The sequence below is a fragment of the Mesoplodon mirus genome, assembly GCF_964341445.2.
Source record: "Mesoplodon mirus genome assembly, chromosome: 15".
Taxonomy (NCBI): domain Eukaryota; kingdom Metazoa; phylum Chordata; class Mammalia; order Artiodactyla; family Ziphiidae; genus Mesoplodon; species Mesoplodon mirus.
The window spans coordinates 43,112,850-43,132,244 of NC_138991.1; the positions used below are offsets into that span (position 1 = coordinate 43,112,850).

The following is a 19,395-nucleotide window of genomic DNA, read 5'->3' on the forward strand; positions in this document are numbered from 1 at the left end:
TCTGGATCCCCAATTGCTCCTCTTGTTTCCCTTTTTGGCCCCCCCTACCCCACCCCCCAACTCCAAGTATCTGGTCTTTGTTCCCTGAACCCTTGGTGGTCTGCTTTCTGCCCGCCCCCCACCCCCCCGCCCATCCTCCACCTCCCCCAGCCCCCTGGCTCCCAGTATCCTGTGTGCAGATACCCTTTCCCCATTCTCCCTCCCTCAGACTTGCACCTCTGCCCCCCTCCCACCATCCCTTTGGCTCAGCACCCCCCAGTACCTCTGACCCACTCCCCCCAGGGAATGGACAATGAAGCAGGTGGAAGGGGGAGGGGATGGGAAGGAGAGACCCCCAGAGATATCAGTGCAGGGGGTAGAGGCGGGGAGGCTGGCTCAAGTCCCTGGGCAGGAATCCCTAGTCATGAGGTGGGGAACCTGGCCTCCTGGCAGGGGTGAAATGAAGGCCTGAGGTCCAGGCTCCTGATGAGTCCTGGGGGAGGGTGGGGGGCACCCAACTAGCTGTCCTTGAGAAGCAGCTTCTCCTCTGGGCAGCGGAAGGGGCCAGGGGGCCCGGCGGCTGCCAGCCGGGCACAAGCTTCAGGGGAGAGCTGGCGGCAGGAGCGCAGGTCTAGGCGGCGTAGGCGCGGGCAGCGGCGGAACAGCGGGAGGCAGTGGTCCGTGAGGCGGTGGCAACCTGGGGATGGGGCAATGGCAGCTGAGACCAGGAAGGTGAGTAGCGGGTGGGCACGGACCACCGGGACCAAGAGGTTAGCAGGATGGACAGACAAGGGACCACGCTTACCGGCAAGGTTGAGGTGCACCAGGGTCTCTCGGAGCGGGGAGGTGGGGGCCGTGAGGAGGTGGACGCTGGGATCCCCAACGTGGGCGCAGTGGCTCAGGTCCAGGGCGCTCAGCTGGGGTGCGTGGCGCAGCAGAAGCCGCAAGGAGGCATCCGTTAGCTCCAGGCCGGCCAGGCGCAGCTCAGCTACCCCCTGCAGCCGCCCACGGCTCTCCGTTTGCCCTGGGCAGGCAGAGAAGAGGTCAGCCTCCTGGCTGCTGCCATCCCTGCACACTCATCCCTCACCACCCCCTAAACCTGCTCCCACTATAAGGGAACCTCGACTTGCATTCTCTGCGTGGCTCATGGCTTGCTCTTCTCCCCCAAACACACACAACTTGACATCATTTCATCTGTCCAGTGCTCACACTGCCTCAAGGAGGCCTTCCGTGATTACTCCACCTGAAACTGTAACATTCCACATACTCAAACCCCTTCCCTGCATTTTCCCTCTTTTTCTCACCATCTGACATATTATATATTTTTCCTCTCGTCCCACTAGAATGTCACTTCCATGAAGGCAAGGATTTCTGTCTTGTTCTTGCTCTGTGCCCAGGAATTGGGGCATAGGTGCTCAAAATGTAGTCACTCATCCAACAAATGACATCCCCGACGGAACTGCCATCCAGCAGGCTCCTCTGGCACATCTCTCTCCTTTCATGATCAGTGGAGTCCCCACCTGGATCCCTTTACCACTGGGGCGACACCACTCCTGCCGGAGCTCCTGCCCCAGCCTCCTCACTCACCCATCCAAAGAGAGCCGTTCTCAAATGCAAATGGGACCACATCCCTCCTCGGCTAAAAACTTTCCAAGGGCACCTCAGAGAAGTCCAATCTCCTTGGTAGAACATTCCAGTTCCTACAAGGTCTCACCCGTCTCAGCTCCAAACTCTTCTCTCTCCCCGCCAAATACTTGGGCCAAACTCCACAGGGAACCCTACCCCAAGAGATTCTGCCTGGGGCCACCTGTGCTCAATCCCCTGCCTGGCCAGGGTCCCTGGCTTTCTGGTCTGAGGTCAGAGGTCTCCTCTTCCTCTCTCTCCGGGGTAGAAGAGCATCCACCCCTTATCTCTGCACCCAAAGCTTTCCATTTATTGTATCTACCACAATCCTGCATTTCCGTTTTTGGTTTTTGTAACTTAATTCCCTTCGTGCATCAGCAGCCATTGCTTGAGCATGCACCGTGGGCCAGGCACCAGCTAACTGGCTGCCTGCCCCTAGGCCAGCGGCTCTCCAACTGGAGAGGCTTCTGCATCCCCCTGGCAGCTGGCCCCGCCCCCAGAGTTCAGGTAGTCTAAGGTGGGGCCTCAGAGTTTATTTTCCCAATTCGTTCTCCAGGGAATTCCCTGGCGGTCCAGTGTTTAAAACTGTGTGCTTCCACTGCAGGGTTCGATCCCTGATTGGGGAACTAAGATCCCGCATGCCGCCTGGTGTGGCCAAAAAAACCCAACCAAACAAAAAAAACCAGGTTCTCCAGCGATGTTGAGCTGCTGGTCCAGAGACCACATTTTAAGAACCACAGCCTTGGGAAACAAGTTCTCTGATCATCATTCCTGTTTACAGATGAGAAAACTGAGGCTTCAAATCACTTAACAATCTATCCAAGATCTGAATTAACAGAGTCAGGACACCAGGCCTTGTGACTCTAAGTCCAAACTCTTCCCACACCGCTATCTGCTTCCCAGACACCAGCCTAGCCCCTAAATAAACTAGATCAGATGTCACAAAGTCAGGAGGCTAGCCTACACAAGTGTTCTATGGTGTCTGCATAGTGCTAAAAATTTTCTCAGTGACTGATGCTACATAAAAGGACTTTTTTTTCTTTTTTTTTTTTGCCACTCCACGTGGCCTGCAGGATCTTAGCTCACCGACCAAGGATTGAACCTGGGCCCTCAGCAGTGAAAGCTTGGAGTCCTAACCACTGGTCTGCCATGGAATTCCCAAAAGGACATTTTTATAAAGAAATTTTTGTTATGGAGCTTTTCCTTGAAAAATTGTCAGCTCTGTCATCACTGGGCTACCCCTTTCACCTGATGATGAAAGCTGCATGGTGTACTCCCTAACGTCCTGCACCAAGCCCACCACTTCTGTAAACTGCCAGGCCACCAAGTCTGTGGGCACCTGACTTGGCAAGCTCTGAAGTCTACCTCTTTTTTTTTCTTTGAGGAGCTGAGAGCCTGGAAAGGGGATATATCTGCAGATGCCCTCAACCTTGGGCCACAGCTAAGAGCCAATAGAGGGAAGCAGAAGAAAGAGAGGTCACGTGTGGCTGGGGCGGGAGAAGTGGGCATCAGGGAGGATTTCACTGAGGTGGGCCTTCGAGCATTTGAATGTGTGGAGAGGGAACATGGGAGGGAAGTGTAGCTAGGCACAGAACAGCAGGGGCAAAAGCAAGGAAGTAGGAAAACTTTCAGTTTTGTTCCAGGAATGCTGCACGAAGCCAGGGAGCCAAGATGATAAAGGTGGGTGTAAAGTCCCAATGAGAATTTAGGCCTTGGAGGCCTGGACAGCTCACCTTTGCAAGCTCCTGAGAAAAGGGGCTTAAACTGAAGTGAATTGAAGCAGGAGGAGATGGAGTCAGTCTGCCGGACAACCGGCACTTTCTCACCTCCTGGAACGCATGGTTCCCAATGCTCAGTCCAACTCCAGTGAGATTGGGCAGTGGGTGGGTGCTCAGGTCTGGCTCTCAACCCCTCTGGGCCTCTGGGCCTCTGGGCCTCTGGGGCCTCATCCAGAAAATGGGGAAAATCCTAGTTCTTCCTCTACTCCCCTTCCAAGACTGCTGTGGAGGGGTATGGGGTGGGAAGAAGGGAGCCATGAAAGAGAGCTGTGAAAGCAAGGTGCTGGGGTGAGCAGACTGTCCTCACCCTCACAGAGCTTAAGAATCTTGTGGGAGGGCTTCCCTGGTGGCGCAGTGGTTGAGAGTCCGCCTGCCGATGCAGGGGACACAGGTTTGTGCCCCGGTCCGGGAAGATCCCACATGCCGCAGAGCGGCTGGGCCCGTGAGCCATGGCCGCTGAGCCTGCGCGTCCGGAGCCTGTGCTCCGCAACGGGAGAGGCCACAACAGTGAGAGGCCCGCGTACCGCCAAAAAAAAAAAAAAAAAAAAAAAGAATCTTGTGGGAGGAAACTAATTTTAATCAAATCATTTCACAACTGTACAATGATATGCTGGGAGGGGACTGTTCTCTAGAAGAGGGACTGTAATCTCAATGGGGGATAAGATCATGGAGGGCTTCTAGGAGTAAGTGACATTTACGCTGAGGCCTGAAAGACGATTAGGTGTTCATCAGGTGAAGGAGGATAGAGCATTCTAAGCAAAGAGGAGTGGGCAAAGGCCCTGGGACTGGAGGAAACTTGGCAAGGAGGCTGAGGTGGCTGAAGTGTAAGGACATCATAGGTCAGTGGGAGCCAGATCAGGATTTATTGACTGTGGTAAAATACTGATCTTCATCCAAAGACCACCAGGAGCAATGAGAACGAGTGTAGAGCATGGGGTGACGTGGACAGATCTGACTTTCTGGATAGTTCACCGGCTTCATTATGGAGAACAGACTGGTGGGGGCCAGAGAAGATGCCGTGAGTATCCCATCTCCTGGCTAGAGCTAGACAAAGAGCCCCAGGCCTCAGCATCCCCACCTCACACCTCCATATGACCCACCAAAGTGACCAGGCCTGCGCTCACCTGACCAGCCTCAGTTCCCAGCATCCCCCTTTGCCAATATGGTTTTCACATCCCATAAAACTGTTTATTCCTGCCTCACACTCCCTGGGAAAACGCTGTCCCTTTCAGGACTCAGTTCAAATAGCACCCCCTCAAAGAAGGCTTCTCTCACTGCCTTCCTGCCCACCACTCGCCCCCACCGACCACAGCTCCCACCATGTCACGCCATAACCTTCTACTTCTGGGTCTCTCTCTTCCACATGACTGGGGTTCCACCCGGGCGGGGAATGGGTCTGACAGTTTGAGGTCTCCAGGGCCCTACATAGGGCCAGACCCAGAACTACGTATGCCATAAAGCTGACTTTACCTGGCGGAGGACCTGGGCCTGACCAGGTGAAGAGGTGGCTGGTCTGACTTGGGAAATGAAACTACCACCTCCACACAACCTCCCAAGTCAACTGGCTCCCTCTTTCTGCTCTGTTCCCTCAGCAAAATCCTTATCCTTTTACTGTAGGACAAGAGGATCTAGGGGCCAAATCTGTTGCTCAGTCATATTTTTGCTGGGTCCACACATGAATTTTAAAAGAATCTGAATTAATTGCCATCATTTAAAAACCAGGATATTTCACAGAAAATCCTTATTTCTGGCTCCTCTTGACAAATGGAACTGACCAGCCACACTGGGCCTGCATTCTTCCACAGCGGTCACCGCTGCTCCCTCTGGCGAAGGCTCTCCAGTAGTGCCCGCCACACCCAGAGACTTCACTCACAATCCCCTGGCTTCTCCCAGAATTCTGTATCATCCTCCTGTCCTATATTGTGTTTCATCCCATAATCATCTTCCCCCTAGAAGGCAGGGGCTACATCCTCCTCATCCTGTTCCCTCAGCTCTGATCACAGGGCCCAGCACACAGCAGGAGAGTGAACGAATGAACAATGGCCAAGCAGGGCCTGTCTACTCAAACTCATGTGTCCTGTCCTTTCTTCAAATCCTTTAATACCCAGCAGGAGTCAGAAGAGACCTTGGAGGCCTCATACCCCCACCCTGTCCGACCCCTTCGACAGAGGGGTGAACAGAGGCCGCACCTGGTTTGGTGTCTGGCGGAGGCAGCAGCAGCTCTCGGAGCTGGGAGTCTTTAACATCCTCGATCCAGCGGAGGTCCAGGAGCCGCAGGGCCGGCAGTGGGGCTGAACCCAGGGCAGACACGGAGAGCCAGGAGCAGCCAGAGAGCACCAGCTCCTGCAGGCCTGGGGGCATCGGGAAACTGGCGCTAGGAGGACTCCGTCCGAGGTCTGTCCCCCTCCTCCCCCAGTCCCGCCTCACCACCCGGCACTACCTTGCAGTCGGTTCAGAAGCCACATGAGCTGCTTCTTGGAGACACCTGTCCAGCTGAGGTCCAGAGCTCGAGGCTGGCGACGAACCACACCACTAAGCATGGGCGGGGTCAGTGACTTCCGCCGGCTCAGGTCCATTCGAGGCCACAGACGCTTGTCGTAGCACCTGTCGGCCACAAGGGGAAGACAGAGACCTCAGTCCTCAGCTCTCAGGGAGCCCACAATTCCCCACCCCCATGCTAACAGGTTCACCCCAGCTCTCTCCTCGTCCATATAAGATAGCGGGGAGGGCTTCCAGGACCCAGGCCAAGAGCATTGGGCTTAGGGGTCAATTCCATCACTAACTGGATGTGAGACCTTGGGCAAGTCCACTCCTCTCTCTGAGCCTCAGAGGCCTTGTAGAGATGACAGTCCAGAATCAGCCTGCCCACAAGGTTGTTGTAAGCTCAAATGGGGTTACTATAGTTAGCGGGCCTTACAGCTGCTAAAGCGTTCTGCCGTTCTGCCAAAGACACCCCCCCACACACACACACACACTGTATTTGATGGAGGCCCAAAGAGATCTTTCAGCAGCCCCCCATCCCCTACCCTGGGCTTCTTATGGTGGCTGTGGGCACTTCTCATCCTCTACTAATTTCTGCCCTTGATCCGCGTCTGCCCATCCTGAGAACCAGCTGCCCAAGGCTTGACTTACAGCCCTAGTCTCTCTTTGATTACTGTATCCCTCCAACTAGAATGGAGGCTCCACAAGGGCAGCCCTGGCTTCTTCCCCTCAGCAGCCCCAGTGCCCAGCACTGGGCCAGGTGCATAGTACATTACCTGTTGCACATCTGTTGCATGAATGGATGATGCCAAGCCAGTGTGAACCACTCAAAGCTCCCACAGAGCACCCCCTACAACACATCTCATTTATGGCTTCCCATTTATTCACTCAGTCAGTGTTTATGGAAGGCCTAGTAGGTCCCAGGTATTGAAACTACAAAGACGAATGAGGCCTCAACAAAGTGAAACAGGTTTGTTTGATCCTGATCCCAGCATTTCTGAGAGCCTTGACTAGTCCAACATGCAGAGACCCAGAGAAGGGCTTCCCAAACTTATTTTACCAGGGAACCCTTCCCCATCTCTCCCAAGGTCATCTACTAATACTTTGTAGTACACTGAAGTTCCTCAAGACTCAGTCTGAAAAGTTTCTTCTAGTAGTTCAAAGCCATGTCAGGAAATTCCCACTGGGCTAGATGAACTGCGTCTGAAGCAGCAAGGGTGAGGAGGGATGCGGGAAGCTGTCTCTTTATCTCCCTCCCAGCCCCCATTCTGGAGGCTTTCCCTTCAAGAAGCCCTGGGCTGGGGCAGTGATGCCCAAACTCTAGTCATTCGCTATTCACTCATGTGCAGAACATGAATTTATGTTTAAATTGATTGTCTTCTTTGAACTTAAAACCAGTATTGTTTCACATAAATACGTTAACCTTAGAAATAAACACCATAATAACAGGCCAGGGTTACTAAATTCTAGCTAGGTGTTGCTGTGGCTTTCGGCTACCATCTAAGGACTGTTTTTATTAAACAGGGAGATAAGCATTAGAAAGGTGTTAAAGATATAATAGCCCCCAATGGAGAGATTTCCTTTTCAAAACTATCAATAATGGAAGGATTAAGCCATGTTTTTGTGCCACTTACAACTGCCAGGCACACTCCGGAGCCCCGGGTGACATTTTAGGGAAAGCTGGAAGCACAGACACTAAGCCTTTCAATCTGAACAACTCCATCCCTCTGTCCCACCTGCCACCTCCTACCATTTCCCCCCTCTTCTGGCATTCTAGCCTCTCCCTCTCCTGGTTCCTTCCACTCAACCAATAAACATTTGCAAATCTCTCCAATTCTAAAAAGGAAAAGGAAAAAAACAAACCCCAAAATAACCCACCTTCAACCCAGCTTCTGACCCTAGGTCCTGCCCCTTTTCTCCATCCTACTCCATCCAAAATCTCTCTCTGCTCACTCCAACCCAGTCCTGAGTTCCAGCTCAACTGCCGCCACCACCTTGAAACCCTCCTGTATCTTCCACGGCTAGAAGGGAGCCCTTCCCCCTGGGGGCACACATAGACCACCAACTGTTTCTATATCATACTCCACAAGAGCCAGGCCAAACCACCTGCCCGTCTATAGACGCTGTTTGGTGCCAACACATTTGGGCACATGTGTGACTGACAGAAATGCCAACCACCCCAGATCACTCAGGGCTCAGCTCTAGTGCTTCCTCTTCCAGGAAGTCTCTCCTGACTTTTCCTGGCTGTAGCTAATTTGTCCCTTTACCCTTAGATGACCAGAACACTGGGTTTAAACCTCAGAGTGGCAGCCAACAGTCACTGAGGGCCCTATTGATACTAAGTGTCCAGGAATGGAACAGTGAGAAAACAGGCGGGTGACAGCTAAGTCCACAGTAAGTAAGGCAACAAGGGACATGATAAGAGTCAATGAGAAACTGGGAGGGGGAGCTTCCCAGGGAGACAATGCCTGATCTGAGACTTTAAGGAAGGCAGTAGTTAGGACTTCCCTGGCGGTCCAGTGGTTAGGACTCTGAGCTTCCACTGCAGGGGGCACGGGTTTGATCCCTGGTCGGGGAACTAAGATCCTGCCTGCCACGCAGCGCGGCAGGAAAAAAAAAAAAAGGAAGGCAGTAGTTATTCCGGTGAGGGGAGGAAGATGATGTGAGTTCCAGATGAGGAAGAACCAGTATCCAGGCCCAGTGCACACAGAGAAAACGGAGAGCTCTGAGAACCTGAGGCGGCAGGAGCAAAGGGCAATGCATCATCTCCCCTTAACGATGAGGATGACGGTGACAGTCACTCTAGCACTAACGTCTAGTGTTCACTGAGGGTTTACTGCATTCTGTGCACTAAGCATTTAACCTCACAACAGCCCTAGGAGGTAAATACTAGTCTCCTTTTTAGAGGTAAGGAAAATGAGGCCCAGGGAGGTTAAGAGACTTATTCAACGTCCCACAGCTACTAGTGGGAGCAGAGCCAGGTCGTAAACCAGGCTAGTCTGGATCTAGAGCCTGAATTCTGAAGTGGAGAAGAGGCAGGGGTGAGGCTAGAGGAGGCCCAGGGTAGGGGTGCTGTGGCAAGGAGGGCTGGAATGCCAGGCTGGACGGCTGTGGCCACAGAGCTCAGAGGTGAGGAGTGTGAGCCGTGGGGATCTAAATCTCAGCTCTGCCACCTCTGTGCTTTGAGTGACTTTAGGCAAGTCACTTGCTCTCTCTGGGCCTCCGCTTTCCATACCATAAAATGGGGTAAAGGCAGCACTTATTTCAAAGGTTTGCTGCAAAAATGAAGGGAGAGGAAATTTAACTATACTTCCATTTTTTTAAACAATGACTGAAAAAAATTAAATGAAAGACGTTAAAAAAAAGAAGAAGGGAGATAGTGCAGGACCCTTCTGAAGGGCTTCTCTAAAAAGAAGAAGTGCTTAGTGCAGTCACCGTTCATGTCCAGATGTCCAACAGGACCGTGGAAGTTCGTTGTGAACGCGACAGGGAGCCATGGCCAAGTTCCTTCTAGACTAGAGAGTGACACTTAGGCAAGAGGTCAGAAGAAGTCTGAGGCCAAAGCATACACCAAGCCAGGGGAGGTACAACTTGATGTTCAAATGCCTTACCCCAGTCCCTTTCCCCTTGACTCAACACCCCTGACCAAGTCAGCACCCTGCTAAGCCCACCTCCAAATCCCCAAATTCGAGTGCAAAACCTTCCTCTTGCAGAGGCCCTCTGGGGCCACAGAGCCAGACCAGCCCAAACTGCCCCCTGTAAGGAATGCACAGCCTCCTGGCTCCAACCAAAGACAGTTCTTCCTTCTCAGCTCTCTGGGCTCCCTGCTGCCAGCGCTGTCCTCCAATCTGTCCACCTCTAAGTCTTTACTCCTAACCCCAGCTGCCTTGAACCTGGGGTCTAGTTCCTTCCTTGCTCATTTCCTCCAAAGTCCCAACCCTCTTCCCTGAGACTCAGCAGCTCCCCCAGGCCGTGTCCACCCGCCCTCCCTCCGCTCGCCTGGGCAGATCACTCTGCCGCCCGTTTCCAAGAGAAGATGGAAGGCACCAGACAGGAAAGCCTGCAACCTCCTGCTCTCCCACCTACAGATTTCTCTCCCACTCCACCTTCACTACCTCTTTCCACACTCTATCCTGATTTCCTCACTTTCATTCATTCACTCATTCAACAAGCATTTTTTCAGTACCTACTGTATGCCACATATCTTAGAAACCAGGGACACAGCAGAGAACAAACAGATCAAGTCCAACCTCAACTCCAGGGCGACCTGGCTCCAGTGCCCTCACCCCCACGTAGCACAGCCAAAGACATCAACACCTCCTTGTAGCGAAATCCAACTGCCACTTCCGGTCCTTGGCCTCTCATGACCTCTCGTCAACACCTGACCCTGCTCATCACTCACTCCTTCCTCAACCTCTCCTTCAGGACACACTCGTGCCCTCGATCTCTCTCTGCCTGTTCTTTCTCTAACTCACAAATGCTGACATTCTGATTTCTGCCCTCTTCCTTGAAGTCGCTACCTATAGGTTAAAAACTCCCGAACTTGGATCTTTCTTTTAAGCATCAGACCTGTACATCCAGCTGCTCTCTCTCCTGTTTGTTCCTGACTGGCCCAAAGGCCTTTCAGACCAAACACGGCAAATCTGAGCTCTTGGCTTTATCCTGGAACCTGCCCCTCCTCAGTATTCCCAAGCCTGGGCCATGGCATTGCTCCCCACCCAGGCTCATGGACCAGAAACTCAGTTGAGAGTCACCCTGCTGCTCCCGCAGCCATTCAGTCACCAAATCCAAGCCATTCTGCTTCTTAAAAAGTTCCCAACTCCAGTCCCTCCTCTCCATCCTCACTGCCCCTAGGCTGGCAGAGCCTCCTGACTGGTCCCACTGTGCCCCCCGCAGGCCCTTGCTCTGCCCTCCCCTCATCCTTCTCATCAAAAGCCACTACTTTATTGAGTGTTTAGCACCCTTCAGGTACTGTGCTAAGTGTTTTGCAAGAACCACCTCATTTTATCCCTACAAGGTATTGATATGAACCCAGACTACAGACAGGAAAAGGGAGGCCTTGATAGGTATAGCTATCCACCCATGGCCATTTCATCCAGGAAGTACAGGAATCACAGCTGATGAAACCCAAGGGTGCCAGACTCCAGGGCCCAAGCTGGAAACCACCGTCCAGTCCAGCTTCTCTGCTTTGTCCACCTCCAGTCACAAGTCTCCCCTTGAGGCAGAAATCAGGTCCTCTTCAAGCTCTGGATCCCACATGCCAAACACAGGGCTGGCCCTGATGAAGAGGCCTCAGCAAACATTTCCTCAATTATTACTTGAGGCAAGGGTGGTGATCCCCAGCAACTGCTGTAACTATTTGCTTCTATGTTGCAGTTTGACTGGGAGCTCTTCAAGGGCACAGATCTGTGTTCTGAGGATGTAAAAGTCTATGCTTTCAGTAAATATTTGTAGCTGAGTGAGTGATAATGATTGCTGTTAAGGCACTGAGAAATTTCTCTTTCCTAAGTACTGTCCTCAATTTTTTATGTATATTAGCTTACAAAAACACTAGGAAGTAAATGCCTTGGTTCCCCTGTTTTAACAGATGAAGAAATTGAGGCATAGAGAAGTTAAGGAACTAGCCTGATAGCATACAGCTCATCAGAAGAAGAGGAAGATTCACCTACGGGTAATTTACCTCCAGAGCCTACCTTCCTCTCTTCTTAGCTCTATAGCTTCCACGGAGACCAGAAAGTATGAACAAGCACCCCAAAATCCTTAGGAAAAGGACTGGGGTTTGAGGTCAGCCACTAACTGCACTGTGCTTTCAGGTGTCCCTCATTCCCCCACCTCGCAGGGCTGTTATTATGAGGAACACATCAGCTAATATTTGCAAAGTGCCCAACAGGATGCCTGGCCCACAGTAAGGGCCTGGGAAAGAGTCTGGATTTACTCACTTAATAAAATGGTTTTTGAGCACCTACACTACCCTTTGTCCTGTGCTGAGAACATGAAGCTAAAACAGATACAGTATCTGCCCTGAACAGTTTCATGGGAACATGAAAGTGAATGAAGGCTCGTCAACATGCAGCAAGCCTCTATGTGCTCTTTTGGGGTGGGGGGGCATGGAGGGAGGAGTGTTGTAGGAGTTTGATGGAGAGGTGGGGGGGTTGCCAGGGGCAGGACCAAAGAGGAGGACCAGGGGTTTGGGAGGATGACCACCATTTCTGTAGAAACAAGACTCAGAAAGCAGTGGGGAGATGGGAGGAGGGTAGGCAGAGGGTGCTGGTGGTGGCTCCGGGCCACAAAGAAGTTCCAAGCGGTATCAGGAGGCCCAAATATGGCTGCCTCTGGGAAGACAGAGGCCACTCGGCAAAGGGCTTTCTTATGTGTAAGTGGGAGCAATAATAAGACTGTCCTCAGCAGAGGGAGGTGAAAAGCAAGTGAGATGATGCAGGCACAGCAGTCAGCACTATGCTTGGCACATACTAAGCACTCATAAATGACAGTTATTAAGAGGAAAGGTTCTGGAGCCAGAAGGACTGGGCTCAGATTCCTGGTCCTACTGCTTCCTCTCCACATGACCTTGACCTCAGCTTCATCTGAAGAATAGGATAACAGTACCACCTCACAAAGTTGTGAGGGTTCAGTGAGCTCATATATAAAATGCAGCCTGTATGTGGTCAACACGGAAATACCACACCGCAGTATGTACATCCTACAGAAGCATTATCATTAGAAGAACAAGGCCCAGAGAGGCTCTGGGATCTGTAACAGGTCACACAGCAAGCGAGGAGCGTGTGGGCAATGGAACCCAGGCCTATCCAGGCCACTCACCAGCGGCTCCAAGTCCGGCAGACTCGCATGCAAATGCATAGCTCTCGGGGCCCAAGGTGCTGGAAGACTCGAAGCCAGGCGGCTCGGGGCAGGGGGTGGTCGGATCCGGCAGCCAGAGGCAGCGTGTCGGGCTCAGGGCTTCGAGGTGGGGGCCGCACCACGTGCCTCTCCAGCTGTGGGGGCCGGGGCGGGGGGGCGGGGCCCAGGGGCCAGCTGAGGAGGGGTCCCCCACTGCCAGGGCGCACAGCCCGCCGCCCCCCACGGTTCTCCTTCTCGCCTGAGCTGCCCCGGGCTGGCCGTCGCCCATTCCGGGCCTCCCCAGGAGCCTCATCCTCACTCAGGGATGTGCCTGACGAGTCGGAGTCCGAGTCGGAGTCTGACGAGGACGAGGAGGTGTCAGGCACCCGCTCCAGCAGCTGGCACATCCGCTTGAAACGCTCTAGCTTCTCCCTCTGAGGTGATGGGGACGGCACCGCTGGGCCCTCTGCAGAGGCTAAAGGCGGCTTTGGTTTCTGCGGAGAGAGAGGAAGGCTGTTCTAGGGCCTGGCACATACCTCCCCACCCCCTATCCCTGAGGAGTCACCAAGGGATGAACGGCCCAAGGGACAGTCCTGAGTTCCAGCCCTGGCTCTGCTCCTGAGTGACGTGAGGCCTCAGTCAAGCCATGGCCCTCTCTGGACTTTTCACTTTCCTTATCTGTCACGTGAAGGCGCTGATCCAAAGAATTAAGTCTTATGGGTCTCACTAGCTTATGAGTTTCCAAAAGCAGTGAGGTGTGGAGAACAGTTACAGGTCTAGTTTTGAGTACTGGCTGGGCTATCCATTCTCTGTGTGACATTGGGAAGCCCCTTTCTCATCATCTACAACATGGAACGCTGGACCAGACAATTTCAAGTGTCTCTTCAATGATGTGAGAGTAACAATGACTGTCTGGCCCTGGGTGGAGCCTCCCATCCTGACTCATGACATCCTCACAGTGCTGGGATGGAGTGGGCAACTTGGGCCACTCTTTTTAGACATGAGGAAACTTAGGCTCAGAGATTATGGGACTTGCCCAAGGTTACAAACTGATAAATGGCAGAGGCAGAATTTGAACACAATCAGGCAGACCCTGGCATTCAGTGTGTCAGTGCAAAGTGACATCTGAATTCTAGCTTTGCTGTGTGACCTTGGACAAGTCTTTAAACCTCTCTGGGCCTTATTTCCCTAGAATCTAGTACATTTTCAGTTTACAAAGCTCGTTTACTTTAATGTCATTAAACAGCTCGGTGGCATAGATGGGGTAAGGGAGGTAGTATCATCTCCATTTCACTGATGAGGAAACTGAGGCTCAGAGCAGCTGACAAGTTGCCAAGACCAATCAGGGAGTCAGTGGCTGAACAGGGATTTGAACTCAGTTCTTTCCCCTTTAAGGTCTGGAAAGACAAGGCAAATGGGTCAGACGATACCCCAAGGGTTCTTGGGAAATCCGGGGCTCTTGTGGCCTGGCCCCAACCCACTCTCCCCCTCCACTCTTCCCAGGGGCCCAAATGCCCATCATGGCCAAGTGGGGCTGGGGCAGGACAACGTAGGCAGGAAGGGACAGATTTCTGTCTTCAGGGTGGAGGGTGGGGCAAGGAAAGGTGGGAAGGGGAGGGAGGAGGTCCCCGGCACACCTCCCAGTTCTCGGGAGGGAGCCCAGGGTGGCAGGACGAGAAAGCCTGGCTCGGATTCAGAACCCTGGGGGGCAGAAGGCCGGGGCCGCCTGGGTCCGATCCTCGGAGGAGGCAGGCGTCTCCACCCACCTTCTTCAGGTGCCTCTCTCGGCCTCCTTTCACCTACCAAGGCAAGAAGGAGATAGGGGGAAAGGGAGTGACGCCATTAGCCCCGCACTGTCCACAAAACTAAGATCTATGCTCTCCTCTTAGACTACAAATCCCAGAAGCCCCCATCTCAGGGAGAACTCTGAGCATGCTCACCTTGTAACCAGTGTCTTGGCTCACTGAGCATGCTCTCATCTCCTCTTTCTTCCCCCTCAGGCCCTTTCCAGCCCCTCCTTCCTCCTCTGCAGCAGCTAATTTGAGCATGCTCTCTGCCTCTTCCCTAAAGCACCCAAAGCTTCCCTGTCCAGTGCCATTTGCCTCTCACCTGTACCTCTCCACCATACTGAGCACGCGCCATCCTCCCACCAACAACTTCTGAACTACATCTCCCTACAATCCCTGGGGGAAACCCATGAAGCACTATCTCCCAGGGCCCCCCTCCCCTCCAAAAGGAACAGGACTACAGCTCCCAGAATCCCTTAGGCTGGACCTAGTGAGCATGCTCCCTGGCTCACCTTTTTCCTTGGGGTAGGGGGCTCATTCCCTGCCTCCCTCTCCTTTCTTTTGGGGGGCCCAGGCACGTCCTCTGGGGGGGGCCCAGCAGGTAGGGGACCCTTGCGCCTGGGTGGGGGTGGTGGAAGTGGCGGCTCCTCCGTCAGCTTCCATCCACTCCCCAGGCTGGCTCCCTCCTCGCCGTTGTCAGCCCTGCGGCGGCCTGGTCCCTCACCTGAATCCTGGGGAGATTGAAGCTGGGGGTGAGGTTCTGCACAGATCCCCAACCTCCCGCCTACCCAGAGCCTAGCACCCAGACAAGCCCCAGCCCCTACCTTGCTAGTCCGGCCTTCCTGGGTGCAGCGAGGGCACTCCCAGCAGTTGGGGATCTCTGCATTGATGACACCCTCAGCCTTCCCCATCTGCAGGCAGAGGGCAGGGAGTGGATGTCAGGTGCCAGCAAACTCAGAGGCAGCCTAGCCCACCTCCTTGCTCCCCGACAATCTGCCCTACCCCAGCCTCCAGGGTTCCCAGGGCCATCACCTTCAGGCAGCCAGGGTGGACGATCTCGTTGCAGATTGTACACTCCATGAGGCTCAAACCAAATTTCTCTTCCTCTCCCTCCACTGTGTCCTCCTTCCCAGCCTCCCCACACAAGAGGCATACAGCTGTGTGTGGGAGCACAGGCTGTCGGGGGAGAGAGGGCGTCAGGGACCCCAAAAGCAAGCAGCAGGAGAAAGACCCTTCTTTCTGGGGATCCTGGCCCGCTGCTGGATGAGGTTCAGAACCCGTGGGCCAAGCTGGGTCAAATCCTGAATTTGCTCCTTTTTGGCAGTATGACCTTGAGCAACCAACCGATTTAACCTCCTTACGTCTCTGTCTCTCCATTTGTAAAATGGGGCTAGGAATTTTTTTCTTGCAAGACTGTCATAAAAATGAGATAATGCAGGAAATGTAGTTCATACATAGCTGTTATTACTGCTGTGATCGTTGCATCTGGATCCAGGGCCTTTGTGACCCTGAAATTGTAGCTGGCTTTGGGAAAGGAAGAAGACTATAGGCAAGCATGACCATAATACCCAGAGAGGGCTGGAGGGAACACAGCAGCAGCTTGGGGTGATTCTGAGTTTGCTCAGTGAGCAGCGCAAGGATTGCCCTGGACCCCACAATAAACCCAATTTTGGCAAGACCCCTGGGAACACGAAAGACAGCTGCCTGGCCCTAGAAAAAGGAGAGTGGCCTTCAGACAACATGACTTTGGGGAAATCAGTGCTAATATTGAGTCATATCGAGAAGGTTGTGAGGCAGGCTCAAGGAAGCAGCAGGTGGGGAAGAAGGAAGGAAAGTGAGGCAAGGGTTGGGGGAGAAAGGAGGAAAAGGGAGGGGCTGTGGGGTAAAGAGACCAACAAGGAAAGAGTGGCTGCAGGAAAAAAGGGAGGTGGCGGCATGAGGGGGACATAGGATGCAGCTGGCTCCTCATGGCTGCTGGGGAAGGACCACTCTCTGGAGCCCTGGGAAGCTCAAAGGATGAGGAAGCTGGGAGGAAACCCATGTTTCTTGGATACCTACTGTGTGCTGGGCCTTGTAGCAGGTACATTCATATCCATGCTGTTTAACCTTTACAACTCAGCAAAGGAAACATTTCACAGAGAAGGTACCTTGAAGTTCAAAGTAATTTTGCTCAAGGTCACACAGCGGGTAAGACTGGCCTCAAATCCAAGACCACTCTAACAGGTGAAAAGGACGCCAAAGAAGGCAAAGACCTATTCACAGGGCCAGCTCTGGGAAGGGGTACAAGAGGGCCTGAGCTTTCTGTGGGTCTGTACTTCTGAAAGTTGGGAAAAGCGTGAAGGTACAGAGTGGGATGGATTCTTCTGTACACCCTAACGCTGGCCCCAGCTTGAAGCTGAGGACAAAAACGGGCCTGGCGAATATTTGAACAAGCCAGTGAATGAATGAGTGAACAAACAGCAACTTTACATTACACTCTAAGGAGTCACCCCCAGCCACCAAGAAAGGCGCTGGGGCTGGCTGGGGAAAGGTGCCCGGAGCCCCAGGCGTGCCCGCTACGGTGGGGGCAGAACTCACGGCAGTGCACTGCCGGAGCAGGCACGACTGCTTCATGCGCCCGGGCCCCCCAAACTTCTTCATGTCTCGGCAGAAGTGGCAGTCCCCGCACTCAGTTCGCACACAGGCCCGGCAGCGGCGGCAGCGGGTTCGGCGTCGGCGCGCTCCGGCCCCCGGCCCCCGGCTGCTCGACGACATTGGGGGCGTCAGCAACGCCGAGGGCTGTGGGTGGAGGGTGGCAAGGTCAGGGGCCCACCGGGGCCCTGGCCGGGGAGACTCCTGGCAGCTTCCCCCACTCCTAGGCAGCCAGAGCTTGGCTTCCTACCCAGGGAGACAAGTAACAAGGTGTCCCTCCTGCAGGGGGTGAGGGGAACCACTCCGTCTAGGCAAGGCCGCTCTCTCCCTGAAGCAGCTCACCCAGGCCCTCTGGGAGGCCCGAGAACTGGCTTCCTGAGCTCACTCCTGCTCTGACACTTCATCGTGCCCCCCTGCCTAGGCCAGGGAGGACGAAAGGACACTGAGAGGGACGTGGGCCCTCTCCACTGACATCCCCACAGCAAAGCTCCTTGGAAAGCCAGAGGCTCCTTGTCTGTGGAGTTACCTTAGACAGGTCCCAACTCTTCCCGTTACCCAAATGTGCGCCAGCCCATGCGCTCCCCAATCTAAAATGCCCCAGATTTAGCTCCCAAATACCCACAGATTCCTGGGTGGAAGCTCCAGACCTTTCCTACTCCCTCTCTTCTCTCTTTCATTAGCTACTAACACCCAATCTCTCTTCCCCTAAAATCTAGATTTCCTCACCAGATTCAATGGTATCCTTCTTCCCTAACCCAGTCCCTAAAGAGTCACTGTGTTGCCCAACTTCCCAGTGCTCGGAAACGCTCCCTGAGATGCTGCTGCAGAGCCCCTCCTCAGCCAAAAATCTCAACTCTGCTCCCCACGGAGCTCCGTCTGCTCTAAGACAGCCTCCTCATGGGTCTCTCAGGTCAACCTGGGCAATCTCCCAGATTCCCTGGGATTGTCGAATCCAGCCTGACATCTCCACAGAACTCAAGATGGGCTCAGTCCTACATGTGCACCACCCCCCCAGCTTCCCAAGCTGCTTTCCACCCCTAATTGTCTAGAATCCCTTGGGCTCCCCTTCCCATGGAAACCAGATCCTCCAAGATCCCATAGAGACTCAGCAGGCCTGGAGGGTCTCTTTATGGCCAGAGTCTTACTCCAGCTTCCCCCTTTCCAGGGACTTCCAGACCCATCCATGGGGGGAAGGGGCCCTCCAGCGCTCCAGGGGAGGGGCCTTGGAGGGCGGCGACTGCAGGCGGGGATGGGGGTCTGCAAGGGGAAGCAGGGTCTAGGAAGGAAGGCCAGTTCCCCAAGGTTGAGAGGTAACAGGAAGGAGGGGTGGAGATGAGGAGTTTGGAGCAAAGAGAGGGTGAGGCTGGGGGCGGGTAAGGTAGAGAGAGGCCGGGCTGAGGATGAATGGGACTGGGTGCTGCCCAGGTCTGGGGGTGAGGCGGAGCCGCATGAACCCACCTCACACGTGTCCCGGGAGCCATCTCTCCCTTCTCGGCAGCTCCCGGCGGGTCGGCGGCCATCGGCGGCGGGGGGGCCGGGCGGCACGGGGCGCGAAACGCTCAGAACGCCGGGGTCCACGGCCCCCCGAGGGCGCTCGGCCCCTCCCTCCGGCGGAGGCCGGGACGGCGGCGAGTGGAGATGGGGGGCGCCGGGGGCGAGGCCCTCCCACGGGCTGCGGCGCGGCCCTTCCAGGGGGAGGTCCTGCTCTGGGGGGCTTAGTCCCTCAGCCCCCCCAGGCCAACGGGGGCTCCTCGGGCGCAGGGTGTACAGCTTCTGCCCGGTCCCCACTCAGTCCGGGGGTCCGAATCCCAGCTCCCCTCCCCCCACCCCGCCCCGCCTCTCCCCGGCGCCCCTGGCCCTTTAACTGGCCCCTTCCCGGCCCCCACGGCCCAGGGGTCCTGGGCCAGGCCTGGGCCCCCGCACCGTTTCCGGGGTTCAAGCCCCGCCCACCGCCGGTTCCCGGGGAGGGGGGGGTCCCTGTAACCTGCCCCCCTCCCCTGGGCCCGCCCCTGGCCTGCGGCCCCCTGCCCGACTGCTACAGGGCGAGCAGAGGGGGGTGAAGGAAGCTGCTCGGCCCCGCCCCCCCAGCCTGCGCGCGCCCCCGCCCTCTCCCCTCCCCCCAGCGCGCGACCCTCCGGAGATAGGGATTTAAATAAAATTTGAATAAATCCCCTTCCTCAAGCAGGAGGCTGGAAGGAAAGGATGGAAGGGGGCAGGAAAAGGGGGAGGGGGCAATTGGGGTGTCTCAGCCCCCCTGGTCCCCCGGCCCCGCGCTGCTT

The 19,395-nt window shown here is 54.8% G+C and overlaps 1 protein-coding gene across 3 annotated transcripts; it reads right to left on the minus strand.

Moving 5' to 3' along the window:
• Positions 1-243: 243 nt before the first annotated feature.
• On the minus strand, positions 244-18,894 carry FBXL19 (F-box and leucine rich repeat protein 19). Of its 3 annotated transcripts, none has more exons than XM_082645608.1 (11): positions 18,575-18,894; positions 17,063-17,263; positions 15,518-15,661; positions 15,310-15,396; positions 14,998-15,216; positions 14,465-14,497; positions 12,681-13,192; positions 5,821-5,984; positions 5,570-5,731; positions 785-1,003; positions 244-676 (listed from the first exon to the last, which is right to left on the minus strand). In XM_082645608.1, the coding sequence occupies exons 2-11, from the start codon at positions 17,237-17,239 to the stop codon at positions 498-500; spliced, it is 1,896 nt and encodes a 631-aa protein (XP_082501734.1). In that variant the 5' UTR covers positions 17,240-17,263; positions 18,575-18,894; the 3' UTR covers positions 244-497. The 3 variants fall into 3 exon arrangements, with proteins under 3 accessions (XP_082501734.1, XP_082501732.1, XP_082501733.1); XM_082645606.1 differs by having other exon boundaries at positions 14,336-14,497; XM_082645607.1 differs by lacking the exons at positions 244-676; positions 785-1,003 and adding an exon at positions 4,064-4,374 and having other exon boundaries at positions 14,336-14,497; positions 18,575-18,704.
• Positions 18,895-19,395: the final 501 nt, after the last annotated feature.